The sequence below is a fragment of the Lonchura striata genome, chromosome 24 (assembly GCF_050655825.1).
Source record: "Lonchura striata isolate lonStrDom1 chromosome 24, ASM5065582v1, whole genome shotgun sequence".
Classification (NCBI taxonomy): Eukaryota; Metazoa; Chordata; class Aves; order Passeriformes; family Estrildidae; genus Lonchura; species Lonchura striata.
The window spans coordinates 4,963,077-4,984,358 of NC_140726.1; the positions used below are offsets into that span (position 1 = coordinate 4,963,077).

Consider the following 21,282-nt stretch of genomic DNA (forward strand, 5'->3'; position numbering starts at 1 on the left):
CAGGTGCTGCCTCTGTGGTAGTCCTGGCATGCAGGGGGTTGGCAGAGTGGCCACTGTGGGCTCTGGGAGGGGCACTGCCAAAAAAAGGGTTTTTTCCCCCAGGATAATGAGGTGGATGCAGAATCCTGACCCTTTGGAGCACATATCCCTCCATCCCTGGGATCCTTCTTCATCCCTCCAACCTTCCTGCAGCTCACTTTTTCATTTTATTTTCTTTTATTTGCTCAGGGGTATAAAAATGGTATCTTTTAACCTGTCAGTTTGCATTTACAACCCAGCTGAGGTTTGAAAGAAGCTGTCCAAATGAAACCCAAGAGTAATAGGAGTGTATTGGGAGAGCCAGTAGGCATTGAATAGTCTCTGTGGTGGCAAAAAAGCCTTAGGCTTCAACTGATTGCTAATTACGTGGCTTTATTCCTTTTTAAGAAAATACCATGCAAGGTTTGTGAAGGAGGTAAAGTGTGTTAATCTGTGCAGAGTTACCAGTTCGGGGGTTGGTGTTTTTTTCTTTATTTTCCCCCCCTTTTTATTTTTTTTTAAATTTTAATTCCCATGCCTCCATTTGGTTTTACAGCCTGCTTTAAAAATGAAGCCACATTCTCAAGTCCTGCCACCCATCTCTTAGAGCCCCTGTGTAAAGGGCACAAGTTATTCCACCTTAAAAAGAAAAGGGGAAAAAAGAAAAGAAAAAAAAAAGAAAAGGAAAAAAATAAAGAAAAGGGAAAAAAAAAGAAAAGGGGGAAAAAAAGAAAAAAAAAGAAAAGGGAAAAAAAAAAAAAGGGGGGAAAAATAATAAAAAAGCATAAAACCCATGCTGTGCAGAGAGGGAGAGAGTTACAGCAAGTGGGCCCCCCGCTTTTCTCCAAGGGGGAATGTAAGCAGATCCTGCCTGAAACTGCTTCACTCAGCAGTTTTCAGCTTGTTTTAATTGGCCTGGCCTGAAAGAATTCTGAATGCTGTACCTGTGCCAATGAAAATGCAAATGTTTCCCCGGGCCCAGGCTCAGGGGCCTGTCCCCAGCACAGGGATGGGAAATGGGCAGGGCTCGTCCTCGCTCAGCCCTGGGGGACAAAGGGCTGGGAAAAATCGAGTGTGAGCTGGGACGGGGCTGGGTCACCTGCTGGGAACCCAAGGGTGCTGGAAAATCCACTGTGAGCAGGGAAAATGCTGGGCTGGAAGTCCCAAGGACTTTACAAAATCGAGTGTGAGCAGAGAAAAGTGTTGGATTCGAAGTCCAAGGGTGCTGAAAAATCAAGTGTGAGTGAAAAAAAATATGGGTTGCCTCCTGGAAGTCCAAGGGTGTTGGAAAATCAAGTGTGAGCTGTGACAGTGCTGGGTTACCTGCTGGGAGCCAGGACTTTGCAAAACCAAGTGTGATCAGGGAAAAGTGTTGGGTTGGAAGTCCAAGGGTGCTGGAAAATCGAGTGTGAGCAAGGAAGATGCTGGGTTACCTGCTGGAACTCCAAGGGCTTTACAAAATCAAGTGTGAGCAGCAAAAATGCAGTGTTGGAAGACCAAGGGGGCTGGAGAATCGAGTGTGAGTGAGAAAATGATGGGTTGGAAGTCAAAGAGTCAAGTGTGAGCAGGCTTGGAAGTCCAAGAGTGCTGGAAAATCAAGTGTGAGCAGTGACAGTGCTGGGTTACCTGCTGGAAGTCCAAGGACTTTACAAAACCAAGTGTGAGCTGGGAAAAGTGTTGGGTTGGGAGTCCCAAGGGTTTTGGAAAATCGAGTGTGGGCAATAAAAATGCTGGGTTATCTGGTGGAAGCCCAAGGACTTTACAAAACCGAGTGTGACCAGAGGAAAATGCAGGGTTGGGAGTCCAAAGGTGTTGGAAAATCAAGTGTGAGTGACAAAAATGAGTTGGAAGTCCAAGAGTCAACTGTGAGCAGGGAAAATACAGGGTTGGAAGTCCAAGGGTGTTAGAAAATCAAGTGTGAGCAGGGACAATGCTGGGTTGGAAGTCCTTATGCTGGGCATCCCTCAGTTGTCTTAGTGCAGATAACTCCACAATACAAATATTACAAATTAAAAGCACGTTTTTGGGCATCCACAGGTCATCCCTCCTCCTAAAGGGTGCATCCTAAAGTGCTGGAATGAGAGAATAAGAAAAATTACCTGGCTCAGCTTCTTCTTCTGCCTCATGTCAAATAACAGCCCAGCTGTGAATTGGGAAAAGAATTAATTTTCAATAACTGGTTGATCAATTCTTTTCTGGTTTTGCAATTCCCTATCCAGTAATGAATATGCATCCTCTGCATTTTCCAGAGAAATATCCAGCATCTCAGGGTATTTAAAATTAGATCTGTATACATTTACAGAGTAATGATTATTCTGAATTTCATCTGAGGCAATTAAAAAAGCATCATGATGACATTTAAGGTGATATTTTTCTCCCCTATGTTAAATAATTATAAATAATAATAATGATTAAACAAATTATTCTGTTCCTCCCAGTCTGGATCAACCTTTAGGTTAATAATCTAAATCATTAAAATTCATCTGTCTCTCCAAGGATTGAGTAGTTAAAAAAAAAAAAAACAACAAAACTGGAGGAACCTTTCTGCAGAAGGGTGATTGATAATTACCAAAGAAAAGATGTTTTGTGGGTGAAAAACGGGGCAGCTCAGCAGATGGATTGGGTTTGGTCCTGGTCAGGTTGAGGTGATGTGTTCAGCAAGTAAAAACTTTTTCTTTTCTCAGTTTTATCAGCTGGCCTCCTCTGTGGGAGATGATGCCAGGCAGCTTCCCACCAGGCAGAGCCATGGGGTGGCCTCAGGCCACATTTTTGGAGTTTATTTGCTAATTAGAATAGCAGTTAGGCCCTAATACCTGTATTTTTTAAAATTCTTTTTCCTCATTCTGCCTCTGTGAATGAGATTTTTCTTGGCTAATCCCAATCATTTAAAATCCAGAGTTGAGATTGGTAGTATCCATCATTTCCTCTGCTTTAGGGTTTGACTTACCCACGGAGCTGCCTAAATCTCTTTATTTAGGATTTAAAGCACCGAAACTAAGAGTTGAGAATGGGAAGTCAACTTTTAGGAGACGACAGCTAAAAGGCGAATGTAAAATAAGAATATAAAATAAGGATATATGAAAACCTCTTTGGGATCAAATAGATTCCCTAAATAAACAATATGGAATAAAGATATAAAATAAGGGTGTATAAACAATCTCTTCAGAGAAATTTGGGTCATATGGATTCCCTATATCCAGAATATTGAATAAAGACATAGAATAAGGATATACCCATACCCACTTCAGAATTGGGAGCAGAAAGATTTCCTATATAAAGAATATAGATTAAGGATATAGAAAAAGGATATATGAACAGTCCATTCAGAAGAGTTGGGACCAAATGGATTCCCTATGTACAAAATATGGAATAAAGATATAAAATAAGGGCATGTAAACACCCCTTTCAGAGGAATTGGCACCAAATAGATTCCCTAAATACAGGGAATATAAAATAAGGATATAGAACATAGAATAAGGATATAGAAATACCCTTTTCAGAGGAATTGGCACCAAATAGATTCCCTGAACACAGGGAATATAGAACAAGGATATAGAATAGGGATATAGAATAAGGGTATAGAAATACCCCTTTCAAAGGAATTGGCATCAAATAGATTCCCTAAACACAGGGAATATAGAATAAGGATATAAAATATAGAATAGGGTTGTATAATAAGGATATAGAAACACCCATTTCAAAGGAATTGGCACCAAATAGATTCCCTAAATATAGAGAATATAGAAAAAGGGTATAGAATACAGAATAAGGATATAGAGCATAGAAAAAGGATATAAAATACAGAATAAGGATGTAGAATAAAGATATAGAAACACCCCTTTCAAAGCAATTGACACCAAAGAGATTCCCTAAATATAGAGAATATAGAATAAGGATGTAGAACATAGAATAAGGATATAGAACATAAAATAAGGATATAAAATATAGAATAAGGATGTAGAATAAGGATATATAAACACTTCTTTCAGAGAAACTGGAACCAAATGGATTCCCTAAATACAGGGAATATAGAATAAGGACCTAGAACAGGGATGTAGAATAAAGGTATAGAAATACCCTTTTCAAAGGACCAAACAGATTCCCTAAATACAGGGAATATAGAATAAGGATATAGAACATAAAATAAGGATATAAAATATGGACTAGGATTGTAGAATAAGGATATAGAAACACACCTTTGAAAGGAGTTGGCACCAAATAGATTCCCTAAATACAGGGAATATAGAACATAGAATAAGGATATAAAATATAGAATAGGGATGTAGAGTAAGGATATAGAAACACCCATTTCAAAGCGTCTGGGACCAAACAGATTCTCTAAATACAGGGTATGGAATAAAGACACACAAACCCCACCTTCAAAGGAGTCAGGACCAAACAGATTCCCTTTATCTGGAATACAGCCTAGGGATATTCAGAACCCAGAGAAAATCTGGGGGACTGCGAGGTTCCCTCTGCTTTCACTGCACACAGACATGGCTGTGGCAACTCTCCTCTGTCTCCCTCTTTTTTTTAATTTTTCTTCTTATTTTCCCTTTTTAACCACATTTTTACGCTCCCATCTCCCTCCTCAGCACCTCAGTGCCCCCGCTGGAAATCCAGGGATTCTCCAGAGCCCTGCTGCTGCAGACAGACAGACAGACAGACAGACAGGCTGCCATTCCCTGGAGAACAGCCCTGCTCAGGAAATGTAGCTATTTCCGCCCTGCCTGCAGTCAGGAAATGAGGAGGAGGCAGCACTGGAGATATTTTTTGAATTTGACAGGATTATTTTTTTTTTTCCCTCGCTTCGGAGCAAGGAATGCTCAGCCTGGCTGGGCCTGCAGCAGGGGGGTGTCGGATTTTGGGGTCGTGTGGGATTTTGGGGTGTGTCAGAGCCAGGTTAAGGTCTGGGGTTGAAAGAAAAACAGGATTGAATCCAAGGATTCCAAGCCAAAATAGTAAACACATCCTCATAAAGTGCCTCTGCTTTCCCTTGCTGACATCCTCACTTGCTGGTTTGACTTTAAACTGAAATTTTGGAGTTGGTTTCGGTTCCAGTGTTTGTTTTGACATGGAATGAAATGATTTCAATTAAAAAATGTAATCATTTTAATTCTGTTCAGAATCCAGAGCAGCACCTTGTGGGTGCTGCACGTGTGGAAATTCCCATCCAATCCCACTGCACTGAGAAGGGATTCAGCTCCCACATTTCAATATTGGCCCACTTTTACATTCATTTCAAATAGACTTTCTACAAATTAATCTCATGAGGTTGTAAAGCAGTCAAGGGTGCTTTAGTTTTAATGGAAGATGTGTGGCTAATTCCCTAGATTCTTTAAAAAATCTCCTTCTAATGGGAATATCCTGGAAATTCCTACTGCAAGTAGTGCTTGAAACCCTGCAATTGTTTCCAGTGGAGATGGAAAAATAGAAATGGTGATCATTTAGTGGTGTTTGAGAATTTTTTTTTGTTTTAAAGAGAAAATAATTCTTGCAAAATATTTTAAATTTAGCTATTTTCAGAAACAGGCCCAGATTTTCTCTGAAGGAAAGTTTCCCTCTTTTCCTCATGAAACAATATATTTGATCAGAATTTACAATTTCATCAAAATATTGATGATTTTAAAAAGGCAACATGCATTCACTAGGGATGGATTAGAAGAGTTTTGTGTCAGCATTGGATTTTTCTTTAATATATGAAAAATTAAGAGGAAAGCTATAGTCAAAACTAGGTAGAAGTAAAACACAAAAAAGTAATCTGTAATGAGGGATAAAACATTTGTTTGGAACTTTTGGAATGGAGTTTTAGAGGATTTAAAGGTTTTTCCTGGTGTTATTCCCCGCAAAAATGTTGTTGCACCATTATTCTGATTTTTCCCAGGGTGTTTCCACCACGGTTCCCTGGAATCTTGTGGGATTATGGCTGAAATATGAGCAACATTTGTTGGTGTTTTGGAACCAGGATCCCAAACCAGAGGCCAAAATCCTGCCATCACCTCAGGAAGGGCCTCTGCCCTGAGTGTGGCTATTCCAGGAGTTCCTCCAGCAAACCTTTCCCGAGGAAGGGATGCATGGAGCAGCTGGATCTGCACCCCAAAGCATCCAGATCCTTGGTGTTTTCCCTGTGATCCCAAAATCTGCTTTGATTTCCATATTGCAGATCCTTCGTGTTTTCCCTGTGATCCCCAAATCTGCTTTGATTTCCATGTTGCAGATCCTTGGTGTTTTCCCTGTGATCCCAAAATCTGCTTTGATTTCCATGCTGCAGATCCTTGGTGTTTTCCCTGTGATCCCAAAATCTGCTTTGATTTCCATGTTGCAGATCCTTGGTGTTTTCCCTGCAACCCCAAAATCTGTTTTGCTTCTCACGGGTGGAATCATGGAGTGGTTTGGGCTGGAAAAGACCTTAAAGATCCTCATTTTGTGTTTAGGTTGGCAAAGGGAGCTGAGTGTGCTCCTGGTGCAGCTCCAAAGAGCAGCAGAGCCATGGATTGGAGGTCTGGAGATACAAAAAGGAGGGAGAAAAGGCAAAATTATTTTCTTGTGGTCATCCAGAAGGAAAACAAGGCAAAAAGATAAATCTGACCTGCAGTTCTAAGCTCGTTCCCTCAGCACCCAGTGCCTCCCAAGCCTTGCCCCAGATCCCTGAAATTCCCATGGATATTTGTGTTATTTGTGATATTCCCTGATATTTGTGTTCCCAGTGTGGCCCAGGAAACATAAATATTGTTCCTCACACATTGAGAGCCTCTCCGGGCCCCACCATCCATCCATCATCCATCCATCCATCATCCATCCATCATCCATCCATCCATCCATCCATCCATCCATCCATCCATCCATCATCCATCCATCCACCCATCCATCCATCCATCCATCCATCCATCCATCCATCATCCATCCATCATCCATCCATCCATCCATCCATCCATCCATCCATCCATCATCCATCCATCATCCATCCATCCATCCATCATCCATCCATCCATCCATCCATCCATCCATCCATCCATCCATCATCCATCCGTCCATCCATCATCCATCCATCCATCATCCATCCATCCATCCATCCATCCATCCATCCATCATCCATCATCCATCCATCCATCATCCATCCATCCATCCATCCATCCATCCATCCATTCATCATCCATCCATCCATCCATCCATCCATCCATCCATCCATCCATCCATCATCCATCCATCCATCATCCATCCATCCATCCATCCATCCATCCCAGCCCTGTGCGCAGCACCCATGGCCCAGGTGGGTTCTGCAGGCTCGGTGGGACTCCTGGAATTTTGGCTGGGGGAGCCTCCAGCGTTGTTTGGTTTGGGTTTTCCGTAGCAGAGCACAAACAAGGTTTGCTCACGAGGCAGAGCGGGGACACGGTGCCAGAAATAGAGGCTGACAGTCCTGCAGGATGTTGTGTGGTGTTATCAATGATTCATCCACTCTGAGGCTGAACAATCGCTAACCTCAAGGCACTCTCACTTTCACACCCTCTGACACACATTCCACTGAGGACAAATATCCTCTGCATGAGTAAAGCCTCAGGAGCGGTGTTTTTAACTCGTAAAGGTCACTTTGTGAGTGTTCTGATGTTGGGTTTGAACTTTGCTGCCCAGTCCTTGAGCGTGGGGAGGGTTTCTGTGAGTGCTGTGACGTGCTGGCTTAGAAAAATCCTTTTTTGGATGCTGATCACAGTGATGGCTGTGGAGAGGGACTCCAAAAAGCCCATGGTGGAAACCACTGAAATCAATTACAAAGTGAATAAATTTGGCCCAGATGTTGTGATACAACTGAGCTGAAGGCAGGAGGGAGTTGGGCTGAGGAAGAGATCCAGGAAAGCTGGAAAAGACATGGCTGGAGGCATTCAGGAGCTTGCAGGAGGGTTCTTCTCATGAAAAAACTCTTTTTTGGTGGCAGCAATACCACCTGGTGCCAGGTGAGCAGCTGGATTTGGAGACTTTCATCTTCAAACCTGCACATCCTGAACGCCCCCCGCCATGGAGAACAGCTGGATAATGGATGAGCCTCTGTGCAATTCCTTCTATTGGAAGCGTTTGGCTATTGTGCCACGGTTGAGGGCCACCAGTGGCTGTGCACTTGGTGATTCTGTTTATTTGATGGGATTTAATTTACTCCTGGAGCCCCTTTTCCGAGCTTGGCTCTCGCTGGTGGTGGCCCCTCCAGGCCTGGGCTCTTTTCCCTTGCGAGCTCGCAGCACTAGATGGCAGTGTAATGGCAAAAACCTGCCCTGCCGGGGAGGAAAAGCTGAATTTCACCCCAAAACCACCCGGCATGAAAGTTAAAATTTGAACGCAAAACAACCAGGCCTTAAAAATGCCTCTCCGAGCTCCTTGAATTCCCATAACGGGCTCCGGGAAGAAGCAGGACAAGGTTTTCACTGATGACCCAGTGGCACAGGAGTGATGCCAATTTATGCCACCCACAGATTCGGCCCACAGCAGAATCACAGGCAGACTTGTGCAGAATATTTGGTCAGGAGATTTGGGTGAGGTCTAAAATGCAAAAGCACCAAAACAAACAAACATGATATTTTTTCTTCCAAATGCAGCTCATAATTCCTTACCAGGATCATGTTCGGAGTTACTTTGCAGCCCTGGAGGTTATGGTACAATAAATTAAGCTGTGGATCATCTCCTTTCAGTTTCCTGCAGGATTCAATCCCAATTTTGTGGTCCCAAAAGGGGATTTAAGTGGTGCACGGGCTTGGTGTTCTGTAGGGAAAATTCCCTGCCAATGGAAGCACATGGGGTACGTGCATTTGTGTCTGTTTTCTTAGGTCTGGATTAGCGGCTTCATTTATGACCAAACCTTTAAAAACAGGAGGAAAATGTCACAGTATAGAAAAATAAACAGGGTAAAAATAAATGGCAGAAGGACCAGGCTGAACATGGCCCTTTCTGGACGTCACCAAGACAGCCGCTGGCCCCGAGCGAGATCTGAAGGTCTTTGTTGGGAAACGTTATTGCTGAGATTTTCACTGTTTGGATTTCCTGTTTTCCTCACTTCTGGACCCTTTAACTTTTGTAATCTAAGCAGGGTCAGGTCTGGTCATCCGTGGGGAAACGGGCTGGCTGTGAACAACAAGTGCTGCTGTAGGTGAACGCTGGGGAGGTGCTGGAGCCTGCCAGGATCCTCAGCACAGGCTGCTCTGACCTTCTGGGCACTGCTGGCCAAAAGATTTCCCTGTCTGGATGAAAAATACCCAGCCTTGGTTTTGAAACGTTGAGTGATGGAAATACACCCACTGCCCTTCAGGGGGGAATTGCCTTTGGCTGATAAAAATGAGTGTCTTGGTTTTGGTCAAAACCTGCTTAGGTTTAATCTCCCTGTGGCTCTACCTGTTTGTATTTCTCATGGAAATTTTTTGTTCAAGTCTTTGATACCCTTAGATAAAGATATGCTCCAAAAGGTGTTCCAAGAGCCATCAACTCCCAGATAAGGTGTGAAAGTCCGACAGGAACCAACTGATCTCTCTCAAAATCCATAGTATTTTTAGGATGTGCCAAAATCCATTCAGGTCTGACCATCCACAAACTCCCCAGGCAGCATCAGTGCCATAAATGCTTTTAGGAGTCCTGGGCTGGAGTGGGGATCTCAATGTCTCCACTGGCTGGACATTGGGACAAATTTCCTTGCAATAATTTGAGCAAATTCAGCTAGAAGGGATAAAATGAAAGCAGTGTGAAGGTGCAGGACTGAAAAGCAAGGTTTGAAAGTCCCTCCCACTTGCTGGCAGGGGATTATGACCCCACTCTGGTAGGGGCTGGTGTAATTCTTTGTCACTGTGTCGCGTTTAAGAGTTTCTCTGAGTGGAGTGATCACTCCTGGATGTGATCACAGCTGTACCAGGTGAGCCTGGGGGTAAATCTGTCTGTCAGCTTTGAGTGGAGCCTGAAGGAACAACTGCCAAGCTGTGCTGAGCTCATTTTCCCTCCTGGACGTGCTTTTGGTGTAAGACAAACTTGATCCTGTGTCACCATCCCTGGGGCATGGCCAGGAATTCTGCTGGGTACCATCAGCACCCTTCTCCTTTCCACCATTCCACTTCCTACCCCAAACTCTGATTTTTGCCAGTTGGGTCTGCTCTGGAAGGTGATCTTCACATGGCTAAAAGGCTTCATTCCCTTCCTGATTATCCATGGTCCATTCTTTTCTCAGGGTCATCGTGACCATGCATGAGTTCTCTGGGACAGTGAAATCTTTCCAGCCCAACTGAAATTAGGTTTAATTGGGAAAACTTTCACAGGGTTGGATTTGTGTGGGACCTCTAACCAACACTTTGGTTTTCACCTTCAAATGCATAGGCATAATTGATGCCAGGCAGGTGTTTGGGGCTTTTCATTTATGGGAAAGGGAGGCAGAGAAATCACCTGGGGCTGTGTCAGTGCTGTCCATGCATGAGGAGATTTGGGTCCGTGGCTTGCTGGATGGGCTCCAGTGAGGTTGTCAGGAATCTGAAGGTGTCAGGGCACACTGAATTATGAATTATTGAACTATATCTGAGTTCTTTGGGACAGTGAAATCTTTCCAGCCCAACTGAAATTAGGTTTATTTTCACAGGGTTGGATTTATCTCAGCATCTCCACCCAACATTTTGATTTTCACCTTCAAATCCATAGGTGTAAATGATGCCAGGCAGGTGTTTGGGGCTTCTTATTTATGGGAGAGGCAGGCAGAGAAATCACCTGGGGCTGTGTCAGTTCTGTCCATGTACGAGGAGATTTGGGTCCGTGGTTTCCTGGATGGGCAATGTGTGGCTCTAGTGAGGTTGTCAGGACTCTGAAGGTGTTTGAATTATGAATGATTTACTTATATCTGAGTTCTTCGTGACAGTAAAATCTTTCTGGCTACAACTGAAATCGAGTTCAACTGGGAAGACTTTCAGAGGGTTGGATTTGTCCCAGCACCTCCAACCAACATTTTGGTTTTCACCTTCAAATCCATAGGTGTAAATGATGCCAGGCAGGTGTTTGGGGCTTCTCACTTATGGGAAAGGCAGGCAGCGAAGTCACTGGATGATGAATTACTGAGTTCTGTGTGGAGCAGGGTGCTGCTGCGCTATGGGGACAGCGTTCCCACCCTCCTCCTCCCGAGCAGGTGGGGCGGGCAGCATCCCCATCCATCCCCCCGCTGCCCGAGCTGCCGGCAGCGCTGCTCCAGCGGGATGCGGTGGTTTCCAAGGCCAAGGGCCAGCAGGAAATTCCGACCTCCGCCCGCCCGGGGCAGCTCCGTGCCTCGGAGCCGCTGCCGAGTCCCCGCGGCTCCCGAGCCGAGCGCTGCTCGCCGCTCCCCGAATTCACTGGTGGTACTGCAGGAGGGGGGGAAATATCCCGATTGGGTTAATGCTATTCTTTAATAACTTATGGCAGGTGCCTGGCAGCTTATGGTAATTAACGGGGTATTTGCAGGGATCAGAAAATACGCTGAGCTGAACAAGTCTCTCGCCTGTCCTCGGCTCGCTGCAGCGCGATGGGGTCATCGCCTGTGTGGCTGCAGATAATAAATCAAAGGGCTGGAGAAGCTGCAGGAGAGAGGGCACGAACTGCCCGAACATCCTTGTGGCAGCTTTCCCAGCCACATCTGCACTTCTCCCCAGCCCAGCCATGCCAGCAGGGCTCACTTCACCTTGCCTGACCAGTGACCGTGCTGGAGCGGGGTGCCAGCTCTGCGGCAGCCCCGGCCAGTTTAAAGGCTGCCAGGGAGCGTGGAGCTGCCAGTCTGGGCTGCTGGGGCAGGATTTGGGATGCTCGGGATGCTGCCGCGGTGGGACCAGCTGGTGCCGGGCTCTGAGTGAGGATGGAGCTCACAAATTCGCAGAGTGGCTGAGGAGGAAACAGCCAGGAGCTGGGGGAGTGGAGAAGGGATGACTTTCCTCTGATGTAAAAATCCCATCATTCAGTGCTCGCCGTGAAAAAGGCGAGAGGAGAAGAATGTGGAGAGAGGGAGAGAGGCAGGGAGAAGAAATGAAGGGAAAGGACGCGCTCCTTCTTCTGCTGGATCTTGTAGGCTAAGCTTGCCCACCCTGGCAGGATGGAGAAACAAGGCTGGCCCCGAGTGCCAAGCCCTGCAGAGCCTTGCAAGCCCCAGGGATTGTTCCCAAGCCCATCCCGATCTGGACTTGGTTAGTACTGCCTTGGTATGAATAATCAGGGAGATAAAAATTCTCAAGAAACTTGCAGCAGTTTCCACAAGGCTCTCTTTTTGCCTTAGCTTTTATTTCTGGCAGGTTTGAATTTCCTGCTCACTGTGCTCGTGCCTGATGCTCACAGGATTTCTGCAGGGCTGGGAGAAAGGAGCAGGGCTGGATGGAAGTGAAGAAGCAGCAGAGCTGGAGCTGCCCTGGAGCTCTGTCCAGGTTCCTGTTTCTTCCTTCCGAGGGGCTGAATATCAAAAAAGGTGCCAGGTTTTGTCCTTCATGCATTTTGCTGTGTGCCGTTGCCTGTAATTAGTTTCTCAGCGGAAAAAGCTTTCTCAGTTGGGTAAAAAATAATTAAAAAAGCAGGAAAACCAACCCCCCGCATTTTTGGCAATGGGTTGTTTTTCTAAGCAATTAATTAAGAGCTGATTTTAAAAGAATTTGAATGAATCCTTCCACTCTGTGTCAAGCATGGCTTTTGTATTAATCACTTCACTACGCGCTGGCTGAATAAGGAGTGAAAAAAGATGCAGGGAATAAAAATTTCCCCAGGAAATGAATCAGACGAGGAACCTTTGCCTCATCTCGCCTCCTCCAAGTGAAGAAAGAAATGATTTTGTCAATGGTGGGTCAGTTTACAAACGTGTCCTTTGCAGGGTGAGTCAGAGCCAGTGATGCATTTCCCAGCAATGCAGCCGCAGATGCAGCTGCAACCAGCGCTGCATGGAGCTAAAGATAAACAGGAGTTTATCTTTATAAAAGAATCCTCGTGCCCATGACAGCCAGGAGAATGCAAATGCAACCTGCCAGATCTGCTTGTGTGCCAGCCAGCTCTTGCTGCATTTGAAACCAGCATCAAAATTCCCTCTGGCTTCCATGGGAGCAGGGAAATCCCTTGGGACTTGGGATTCCCATTTGATCGGGGAGAGATGTGGATTTTTATACAGTGGAGCTGGTGGAGGATCCAGTTTTCTCACTGGAATTTTCTCTCTGGCTTCCATGGGAGCAGGGAAATCCCTCGGGACTTGGGATTCCCATTTGGTCGGGGAGAGATGTGGATTTTTATACAGTGGATCCAGTTTTCTCACTGGAATTTTCTCTCTGGCTTCCATGGGAGCAGGGAAATCCCTCGGGACTTGGGATTCCCATTTGGTTGGGGATTTTTATACAGTGGAGCTGGTGGAGGATCCAGTTTTCTCACTGGAATTTTCTCACTGGGATCCAGTGTCCTGTCAAACGTGGCTGGGCCCAGGTGGGCATCTCCCCTTTGGGATAAAAATCAGGAGCAGGTGGGAAGTGCTGCTGTTTCCAGAGCTGGCTTTGGAGTTTTCCAAAATGCTGGACAAATTTTTTTTTTTTTTTCCCCCCAAGCACCAGCCTTTGTTAGTGTCAGAGCTGTTAAGGGATGTGCAAAAGCTGTTGTTGTGGAAGAACCATCAAGATTGCTATTGGTTGTTGATGTTTTGGTTGTGGGCAAGCTAATGACATTTAGCTGAGAGTCTGAGCTGAAATATGAAAATTTTCATTGTTTTCCCTGGTGCCACTTTCCCCAGTGTTTCCTGAGTCTAAACCTTGTGAAGTGTGTTAGTCCTTGTGTGTTTGGGGTGGTTTCTGTGGGTTTTCTGTAGCTTTCCAGGCTGTCAAAGTGCTTAGGCAAGAGGGTGAAATATTTGGGGGGTCAGTGGTGAGATGACAATTTCTGCTGGCCAGGATTGGTGTCCTGGAGTGGGACCTGGAGTGGCTGGGATGCTGCAGGTCTTCCTTTGGGATAATGGTCATCCTTGGAAAGATCTGTGATTCAACCACGTCCTCGACTGAATGTCTGTTTATCAGGGCAGGTTTTCAGCCTCTTGGCTCAAAGACCATCCCAGTTTGCAAATATCAGCAAAGTGGCAAACTGGGGCAAAAAAAATAAAGTTTGGGAAGGAGCTGGAGAATGGCAGACCTGGAGTCAAATTTAAATTTTCAAAGTTCTTGGCCAGCACTTTAACCACGAGGCCTCTTCTCTTTAGGGTTAAACGTTTCCTCTTACAAAAAGAGCCAGAGGCTCTTGATTATCCATGCAAAACGGGCCAGGGCTTTGATTTGTAAGATTTATTTTTTTCAGTTTTAAATGGATGAAGCTTAATTTAGATCCTCACAAGAAAATTAAAACTCGAAGGCAGAGACACGGCCCCACTTTCCCTTTTCTTATCCCAAGGCACCATTCCCCACCTTTCCCCTTTTTCTCCTCCCAAAAAAAAACAAACCAAAAAACCCAAAAAAAACCAAACCAAACAAACAAACAAACAAACAAAAAAAACCAAAAAACCAACCAACCAACCAACCAAAACAAACAAACAAACAAAAAATAAATCAAAAACTCACCACAAAAAAATTATCCACAAAAAAACCCACAAAAAACCCCCAAAAATTCTGACTTTGAACGCAGCAGATTTGGGGGATAGGGGAACAATTAAAGCAATGATGTGTGTGCTTCAAGGAGAAAAGCGAGCTGCGGTAGCTGTGCTTTGACAGGTCTTTGGAGGATTTCAAGGAAGTTACACCCACTTCATTCATGATAATCGGCTGTTTAACGCCGAGCAGCTCAGTGTTATGAATGAAAAGGGAGCGTGTTTTGGCTTGCAGAACAACTCACAAATCTAATGCTTCCCTCGTCAAATAACCAGCCACGTTCACCAAAAAAAAAAAAAAAAAAAATCATTCTTGAAATGAATGGGAAAAAAAAAATTGCAACACCTAAAGCTGCATCTTCTTTTTCTGTAGGGATCATTTTACTTCCCTTTGCCATATTTGTAACTCTGTGTGGATGGATGAGTTGGGGGAGAAAATTCAGCCTCTGCTGGGCTTTGCTGCAGGTAAAGCCAGGTCCTGTGCATTTGATCAGAACACGCTGAATTGTCGGATTTCACGTCATTCTGGGGGCAAAAAGAAAACAGAAGGGAAGAAAGGAAGGGATAAATTTTGATTTGGATGGATTGCAGAGGCTCTGTGGGCTCTGTGCTGTGCCTGGGCAGACTCATTGATTAGGAATATATTGATTTTTTTGGAGTGTTGAAGCTGGATTTGTGGAATATCGTGATTTCCTGGAGCTGCCAGGTGCCTTCATCCCTTCTGCTTTATAGACTTGGGTGTCACTTGGGAGGTTGCTGGAGGTTATGCATGTGTTGAATTAAAGGCAAAAATACTTTGAGGGAGTGTTTCTATTTTCCCTTATTCCCAGTTCTTTGGGAATAAAATGGCTTTTTTTTGGAGGAGCAAGGTGCCCATCCATCCCACCAGGCAGGGAAGGGATTTGTGCCTGGGCACGAAGGAATGCAGCTCCTTTGATCCCATAAACACCTACAGGTGCTTGCAAAACCTTTGCCATGGAGCTGAGCTGAAAGTTTATTAATTGGAGTTTAGGAAGGAGCTGTGGAATCATTCCCCTCGTCTGGATTTGGGGTAAAAATGCCAGCTGGGATGGTTTAAATTTGAGCAGAATCTGCCAAAGCATTAATTGGTGCATCCATCGAGGGCTGTGCTGTGTTTGTGGAGATGACCTCTCCCTGAAAGGGGAATTTTGCTCAAAAGAAGCCCCAAGAAAAATCAATTGGAGAAAACACAATTCCAGCTGATCATCTTCCATCTTTGGTCAGCAGCTGGGAGCCTCGGATGAAAGGTGGGAAAACAGATTTTCCTGGTTGCTTTAGCACTAAAATAATTCCCAGAACAGCGTTTGGCTCAAGGCAGGATCTCACTGGAGCTTTTTTCACTTAAAAATGGGGGGAAAAGGGCACTTTGGGCAAAAAGGGCTGAAGGCAGAGGTGGGTAGTGTTAGAACTCAAAATGTCCCTCAGGCATTTTTGGAGGTTCCAGGCCCAGGTCAGAAGCATTTGAGACCCTGGCAGGCAGCTGCAAACAGCTGTGATTTTGGGTTTGAGCCATGGAATGATTTACCAACCTTGCAGGAAGAACAAGAAGTCACAAAAGTTTAGATATTAGAGTAGAAGTAGTCACAAAGTAAAGGGAAGAATTTTTGAGTGCTGTACAGGGGGGTTTTGGTTTTGTACATGGGGGTCAGAGGTTTTAAGATGGATTTGGGATTTGGGCCTGCCCTGTCTTCCCTCTTTCTCCTTCCTTACCTCCATGTTCTTGGTGATGTTGGCACTCACAGATTGGTTTAGAGTAGAAAATCACCATTTAATATAGGTAATAGGCACTGGGAAAAACTGTAACCATGTAACACGTAATGTACCATATAAAAGATAGAAAATCCCCATTTAATATAGGTAATAGGCATTGGGGAAAAACTGTACCCATGTAACACGTACTGTACCATATAAAAGATAGAAAAGCACCATTTAATATAGGTAATAGGCACTGGGGAAAAACTGTAAACATGTAACATGTAATGTACCATATAAAAGATAGAAAATCACCATTTAATATAGGTAATAGGCATTGGGGAAAAACTGTAACCATATAACACGTAATGTCCCATATAAAAGAGAGCAGCAGCCCTGGGCACTGGGGAGAGAAAAAAAGACAAGAGACAAAAAAAATACCAAAGGTGTGTATAGCTCTGCCTAAGCTACAAAGCAAACCACAGCAGCCCAGGAAGACAATCTTTTAAATATCTTACAATAAACAACCATGAGACCAAACAACAAGAAACTACAGAGCCTTTCTTCAGAAACATAAGTTAGGAGTTTTTTCACCACATAAAACCACCCCACAACCTAGGGTGGTCTTTGACAGGTAGGATGGAAGCGTGGGAGGGAGGGTGGGCATCCCTTCTCCATCTCCTACACAATAAATTAACCCTTTCTTTCTGCTTTTCCTCCACAGAGCCGTGCTTGGATGAAACCCAGATCTGAGCAGATCCTTTTTTATTTCCACTTCTTTTCAGGGTGAGTGAATCCTCTTGTCTCCACTCCTGCCCTCGTGTCCTGTGCAGCTCCAAAGTGTGACTTCGGGTTCAGAGGAGAATCTCACTTTTCCTAATCTCTGCACTGATAACATGGAGCTTAATTTAGCAGCAGTCAGGCAGAACATTTGGATTTTGTCATCCATTTCCAAAACTATTGTTGGCTTCTTATTCCTTTGTTTCCACACACCAGCACCCCCAACTCATTTCAGATTTATATTTTCTTGGAGGTGCCAAAAGATAAGTTAATGCCAACTAGATGATTAATTAGCTAATACTTTCCTCTGCCTTGAGATGGAAAGCCTTTATCTGAGTCACCTATTAATTATTATTTTATTCATTGCTGCATGGGTGCATTTGAAGGGACTCAAGTTCCACCCTGCTGAGAAATTTGGGCAGGAATTTGTAGGAAGAGGATGAAAGAAAGCCAAAGGAACTTCAGCTTGTTATCAGAAAGTAATGTTGAGATCAGGGTACTTTTTTATCTATATTTTGCAAGTCCTGAGCAATATCAGAGGCTTATTGTCAAAATCACTGGAAATACAAAATTCTGAGGCTTTCCAGCAACCTTAGAGATGCAAAAATCAATAAAAAGCTTGATTTTACAGAGGCTCAGCTATTCCTAAGATCGACCTACTTGTCTGAGCTTGGAAAAACTGTGGGAAAACTCACCTGGGCACTTCCAGTGTGGAAGTTTCCAGAAGCTTGGTGCTGGTGCACATCCCTTTTTTTTTGGAGGAGCTGGGAAGAGGCTGCAGACATCTCCTCCCAAGTAAGAGTCCTTCCAGTGGGATATTTGGAATTCAAGCTGCAGGCTTGAATTCAGGCTGAGGGGATGGTAATTCAAGGTGCCATAAACGCATTAACACAGGGAGGTGGATACCTTTAATTTAATAATGATTAAAATGGGGGAAACTCTGGTTGGGAAATGATGATGAATTTATTGGTGGGTGAGTTTGGTTACCTCATTCTCCTGAAATCATGCTCAGGAATGAAGTAAGTGCATTTTTCCTGGCACTGGGAGAGCCCTGCCCATGGGCAGGAATGAACGCCGTGCACGGGACAGATCTGGGGAGGATTCAGGAGGAGAATTCAGGCAGCAGGAAAAGCTGGAGAATTCCAGGAGCTGAACCACGCAGGCAGTCCCTTGGTGAACTTCTGGGGGTTTGAAGCTGTGAGGGAAGAATTTCTTCCCAAAATCCAATTGTCACTTTGCAGCCCTTCCCCCTTGAACCCGTTTGGCTTTGGGAAGGCTCAAGGCCAAGATTTTCTGTTCTGTGAGAGCACTGAGAGCCAGCTCTGTCCCTCCTTCCCCACTCCTGGATGTCCTAAAAGAGGTGACACAGGTCTGACTGATGTCCCAAAAATGGAGATTCCATGATATTATGGTCTGTAAGTGCTCCTGGAATTACCATCCCAGCGTTGTCCTGCTCAAATCCAGGTCCAAATGCCTTTTTTTTTAATCTGAATTAACCCTGGGCATAGTTTTGTTGCCACCTGTTAATCTGATGAACTCAAAGCCTAAATTAGAAGTTTTTAAGTTAGAATTAAAATTTGGAGCCTAAATTAGAAGTTTTATTCTAAATTAGAATAGGATGTAGGAAGAGGATGAAAGAAAGCCAAAGGAACTTCAGCTTGTTATCAGAAAGTAATGTTGATATCAGGGTACTTTTTTATCTATATTTTGCAAGCCCTGAGCAATATCAGAGGCTTATTGTCAAAATTACTGGAAATGCAGAATTCTGAGGCTTTCCAGCAACCTTAGAGATGCAAAAATCAATAAAAAGCTTGATTTTCCAGAGGCTGTGGGAATAGCTCAGCTATTCCTAAACTCAGCCTACTTGTCTGAGCTTGGAGAAGCTGTCTATTTTATTATAAATTAGACTAAAACTCCCCTTGACTTCAGTGGGGTTAATCTGTTTTAAGGAGAAGGGAAGAAGGGGGATCAGTGGGAGAATTGGGAAGTTAAGAGACAAAAATCTGCCCCAAAAGGGAATCTTTTCCCCTCACACTTTTTTTTTTTTTCCTTTCAGGCTTAACATAAAATCGTTGCCTTCCCAAAGCAAAATAGGACAGTGATAGGACAAGGGGGAATGGCTTCAAACTGACAGTGGGTTTAGGTTGGATATTAGGGATAAATTCTTCCCTGGGAGGGTGGTGAATGGATTTCCCAGAGAAGCTTCCCTGGATCCCTGGAAGTGTCCAAAGCCAGGGCTTGGAGCAAGCTGGGACAGTGAAAGGTGTCCTTTTACAGGATATAAATATTTCTTAAATAATATTCTAATTCCTGTATGATAATCTAATAAAATATTTCTAATCTTATGCCCGTGGCATGGAATTAGAGGAGCTTTAAACTCCCTTCCAAGCCCAACCATTCTGGGATTTGATGGAAATTCAGCTCTCGGGGCTGGGTTTGGCAGGATGAGGGAGGAGTGGGAGGCAGAGGGAGCAGCTCAGCGTTCCCTGTGGTCACCTCAGATGTGGCACAGGCTGCTGAGCTTCCCTCCCTGCCTGCAGGAAATCTGAGCTGCAGCCAGCCTGCAGGAATGTCTGCTGCATTCCAGCTGCACTGGTGCTGCTCCAGCCCAGGCTCTCGCTGCAGCTCTTCCCCTCCTGCTTCCTCCAGAGGCCCTAGGAAGGCTTGGGCTGGTGAATTGTTTCATTTCACTCCTTTTTAATGAGGTTATAGCTTGGAGGGCTGATGGTGCATTTTAATTGCTGGTTCTTTAATGCAGGAGCAGGGAGCAGAGCCCAGGTTCCCCCTCTGCCAGGTGAGTGCCAAAGGCAGCACGTCAGTGAGCAATTTTCAGTGCACTAAACCCATTTTTTTCCCCACTGAAAAGGTGAAAATTCCATCTTTCTTTGCCCACAGCTTTAGCAGGAGCTGTGGTGGGTCAGGGCAGCTGGCAGCTGGGTGTTTGAGGCACTGAGCCTGGATGGGCAGCACATCCTTCTCAATTTCCTTGCTCTTTTCCCACTGCTCTGCTGCAGAAATGCATCCACTTCTAGGACTTGGTGTGATTTGCCATGGTCACTGCATTGTATGCACAGGGCTGGGGGCTGAATTGAGTCTGACACTTTGGGAATTACCCTCCTCAGATCCCCAAATTTCCGTGTAAGGACTCCTGGACCATCCTGTGGAGTGAGCAGATCCACTGTGTGAATTTTACCCGCAGGAGCTGCAGCCCCTGCGAGGTTTTTAGGGACCTTGTGAGCTGCAGACAAGGTGAGGGCAGTGCACTGATAGCAATTCTCTCTCTTCCACATCCAAAGGGAATTCCCAGCCGAGGCAAAAGAGCAATTGTGGAGCGGTTTCCTAATTTAGAGCAGCTGCTGGATGTTGAAATGTTGTGCCAGCGGAGCAATGTCCAGCTCTAAATTTGGAGGGCATCAAGCTACAGCCCTGGGCTCTGTGTGCTGGTGCCTTGGCATGGGGAGTGCTTCTCCTGGATTATGGAGCAGGGAGATTGGAGCCAGTGGAGGGAACAAAAATTAAATGTCATTTGAGGCTGAGGCTGGGGGGAAGGCACAGGGATGCCTGGGGAGAGCACAGAGCCCTCAGCTGATGGCAGGTCAGGGAGCTGCAGAGAAAAGTGAAAACAAAAAGAGGAACTGAGTGAAAACAGACAGGAACCAGGAGCAAAGTGTCCAAAAAGTTGGGAAGCAGCTGGTGGAGGAAGGTGATGTCCCCCAGAGAGATGGGCTTTGGTCAGTGTGTTCCTCCCCAGAGAGGTTTTAGCTTTTCAGAGGGGTCTTTGAGCAGGAGGGAGAGGTGGGAAGAGCAGCTCTGGGTCCTGCCTCTCCCTCCTTCCAGAGGGGTTTACATCTCTTTCTCCAGCTCCGTGCTCTTCCCAAGGGCCTTCTCCTTTTCCCCTCAGCCTGTGCTGTTCCCTGGAGACCCAAACTTTTTCTTCAAAAAAAAAGGTTGGATATCCAACTCCCTAATAATCCAACCTATCTCTCTTTCTCCAGCTACTGTTCTGGAGTAAAAAAGGGCACCCCTGATGGGAAGAAATGCTGATGTCTGCTCTAGATCAGAAGGCTGAAGGATAGCTTTATTAAAACTACACTATGTTACATTAATATACTATTTTAAGTGGTGCTATTTTATTCTATATATTTATTTCTTACTTAACTCAAACTCATGACTCTGCTGAGAGCACAGCTGGATCCCACTGGTCA

At 44.9% G+C, this 21,282-nt stretch overlaps 1 protein-coding gene across 41 annotated transcripts in view; it reads left to right on the forward strand.

The window, feature by feature from the left end:
- LOC144247416 (uncharacterized) overlaps window positions 1-21,282 on the forward strand; it is a 185,067-nt gene that overhangs the window by 83,852 nt on the left and 79,933 nt on the right. For 24 of the 41 annotated variants that reach the window (XR_014950015.1, XR_014950018.1, XR_014950024.1 and 21 more), the window contains one exon: window positions 17,022-17,083. Coding sequence is in view for 20 of the 41 variants with exons in the window: in XM_085560414.1 (XP_085416540.1) it covers window positions 17,022-17,083 (62 nt within the window). In the remaining 21 variants the exon portion in view is untranslated. The other 17 variants (XM_085560411.1, XM_085560408.1, XM_085560409.1 and 14 more) reach the window with 9 other exon arrangements.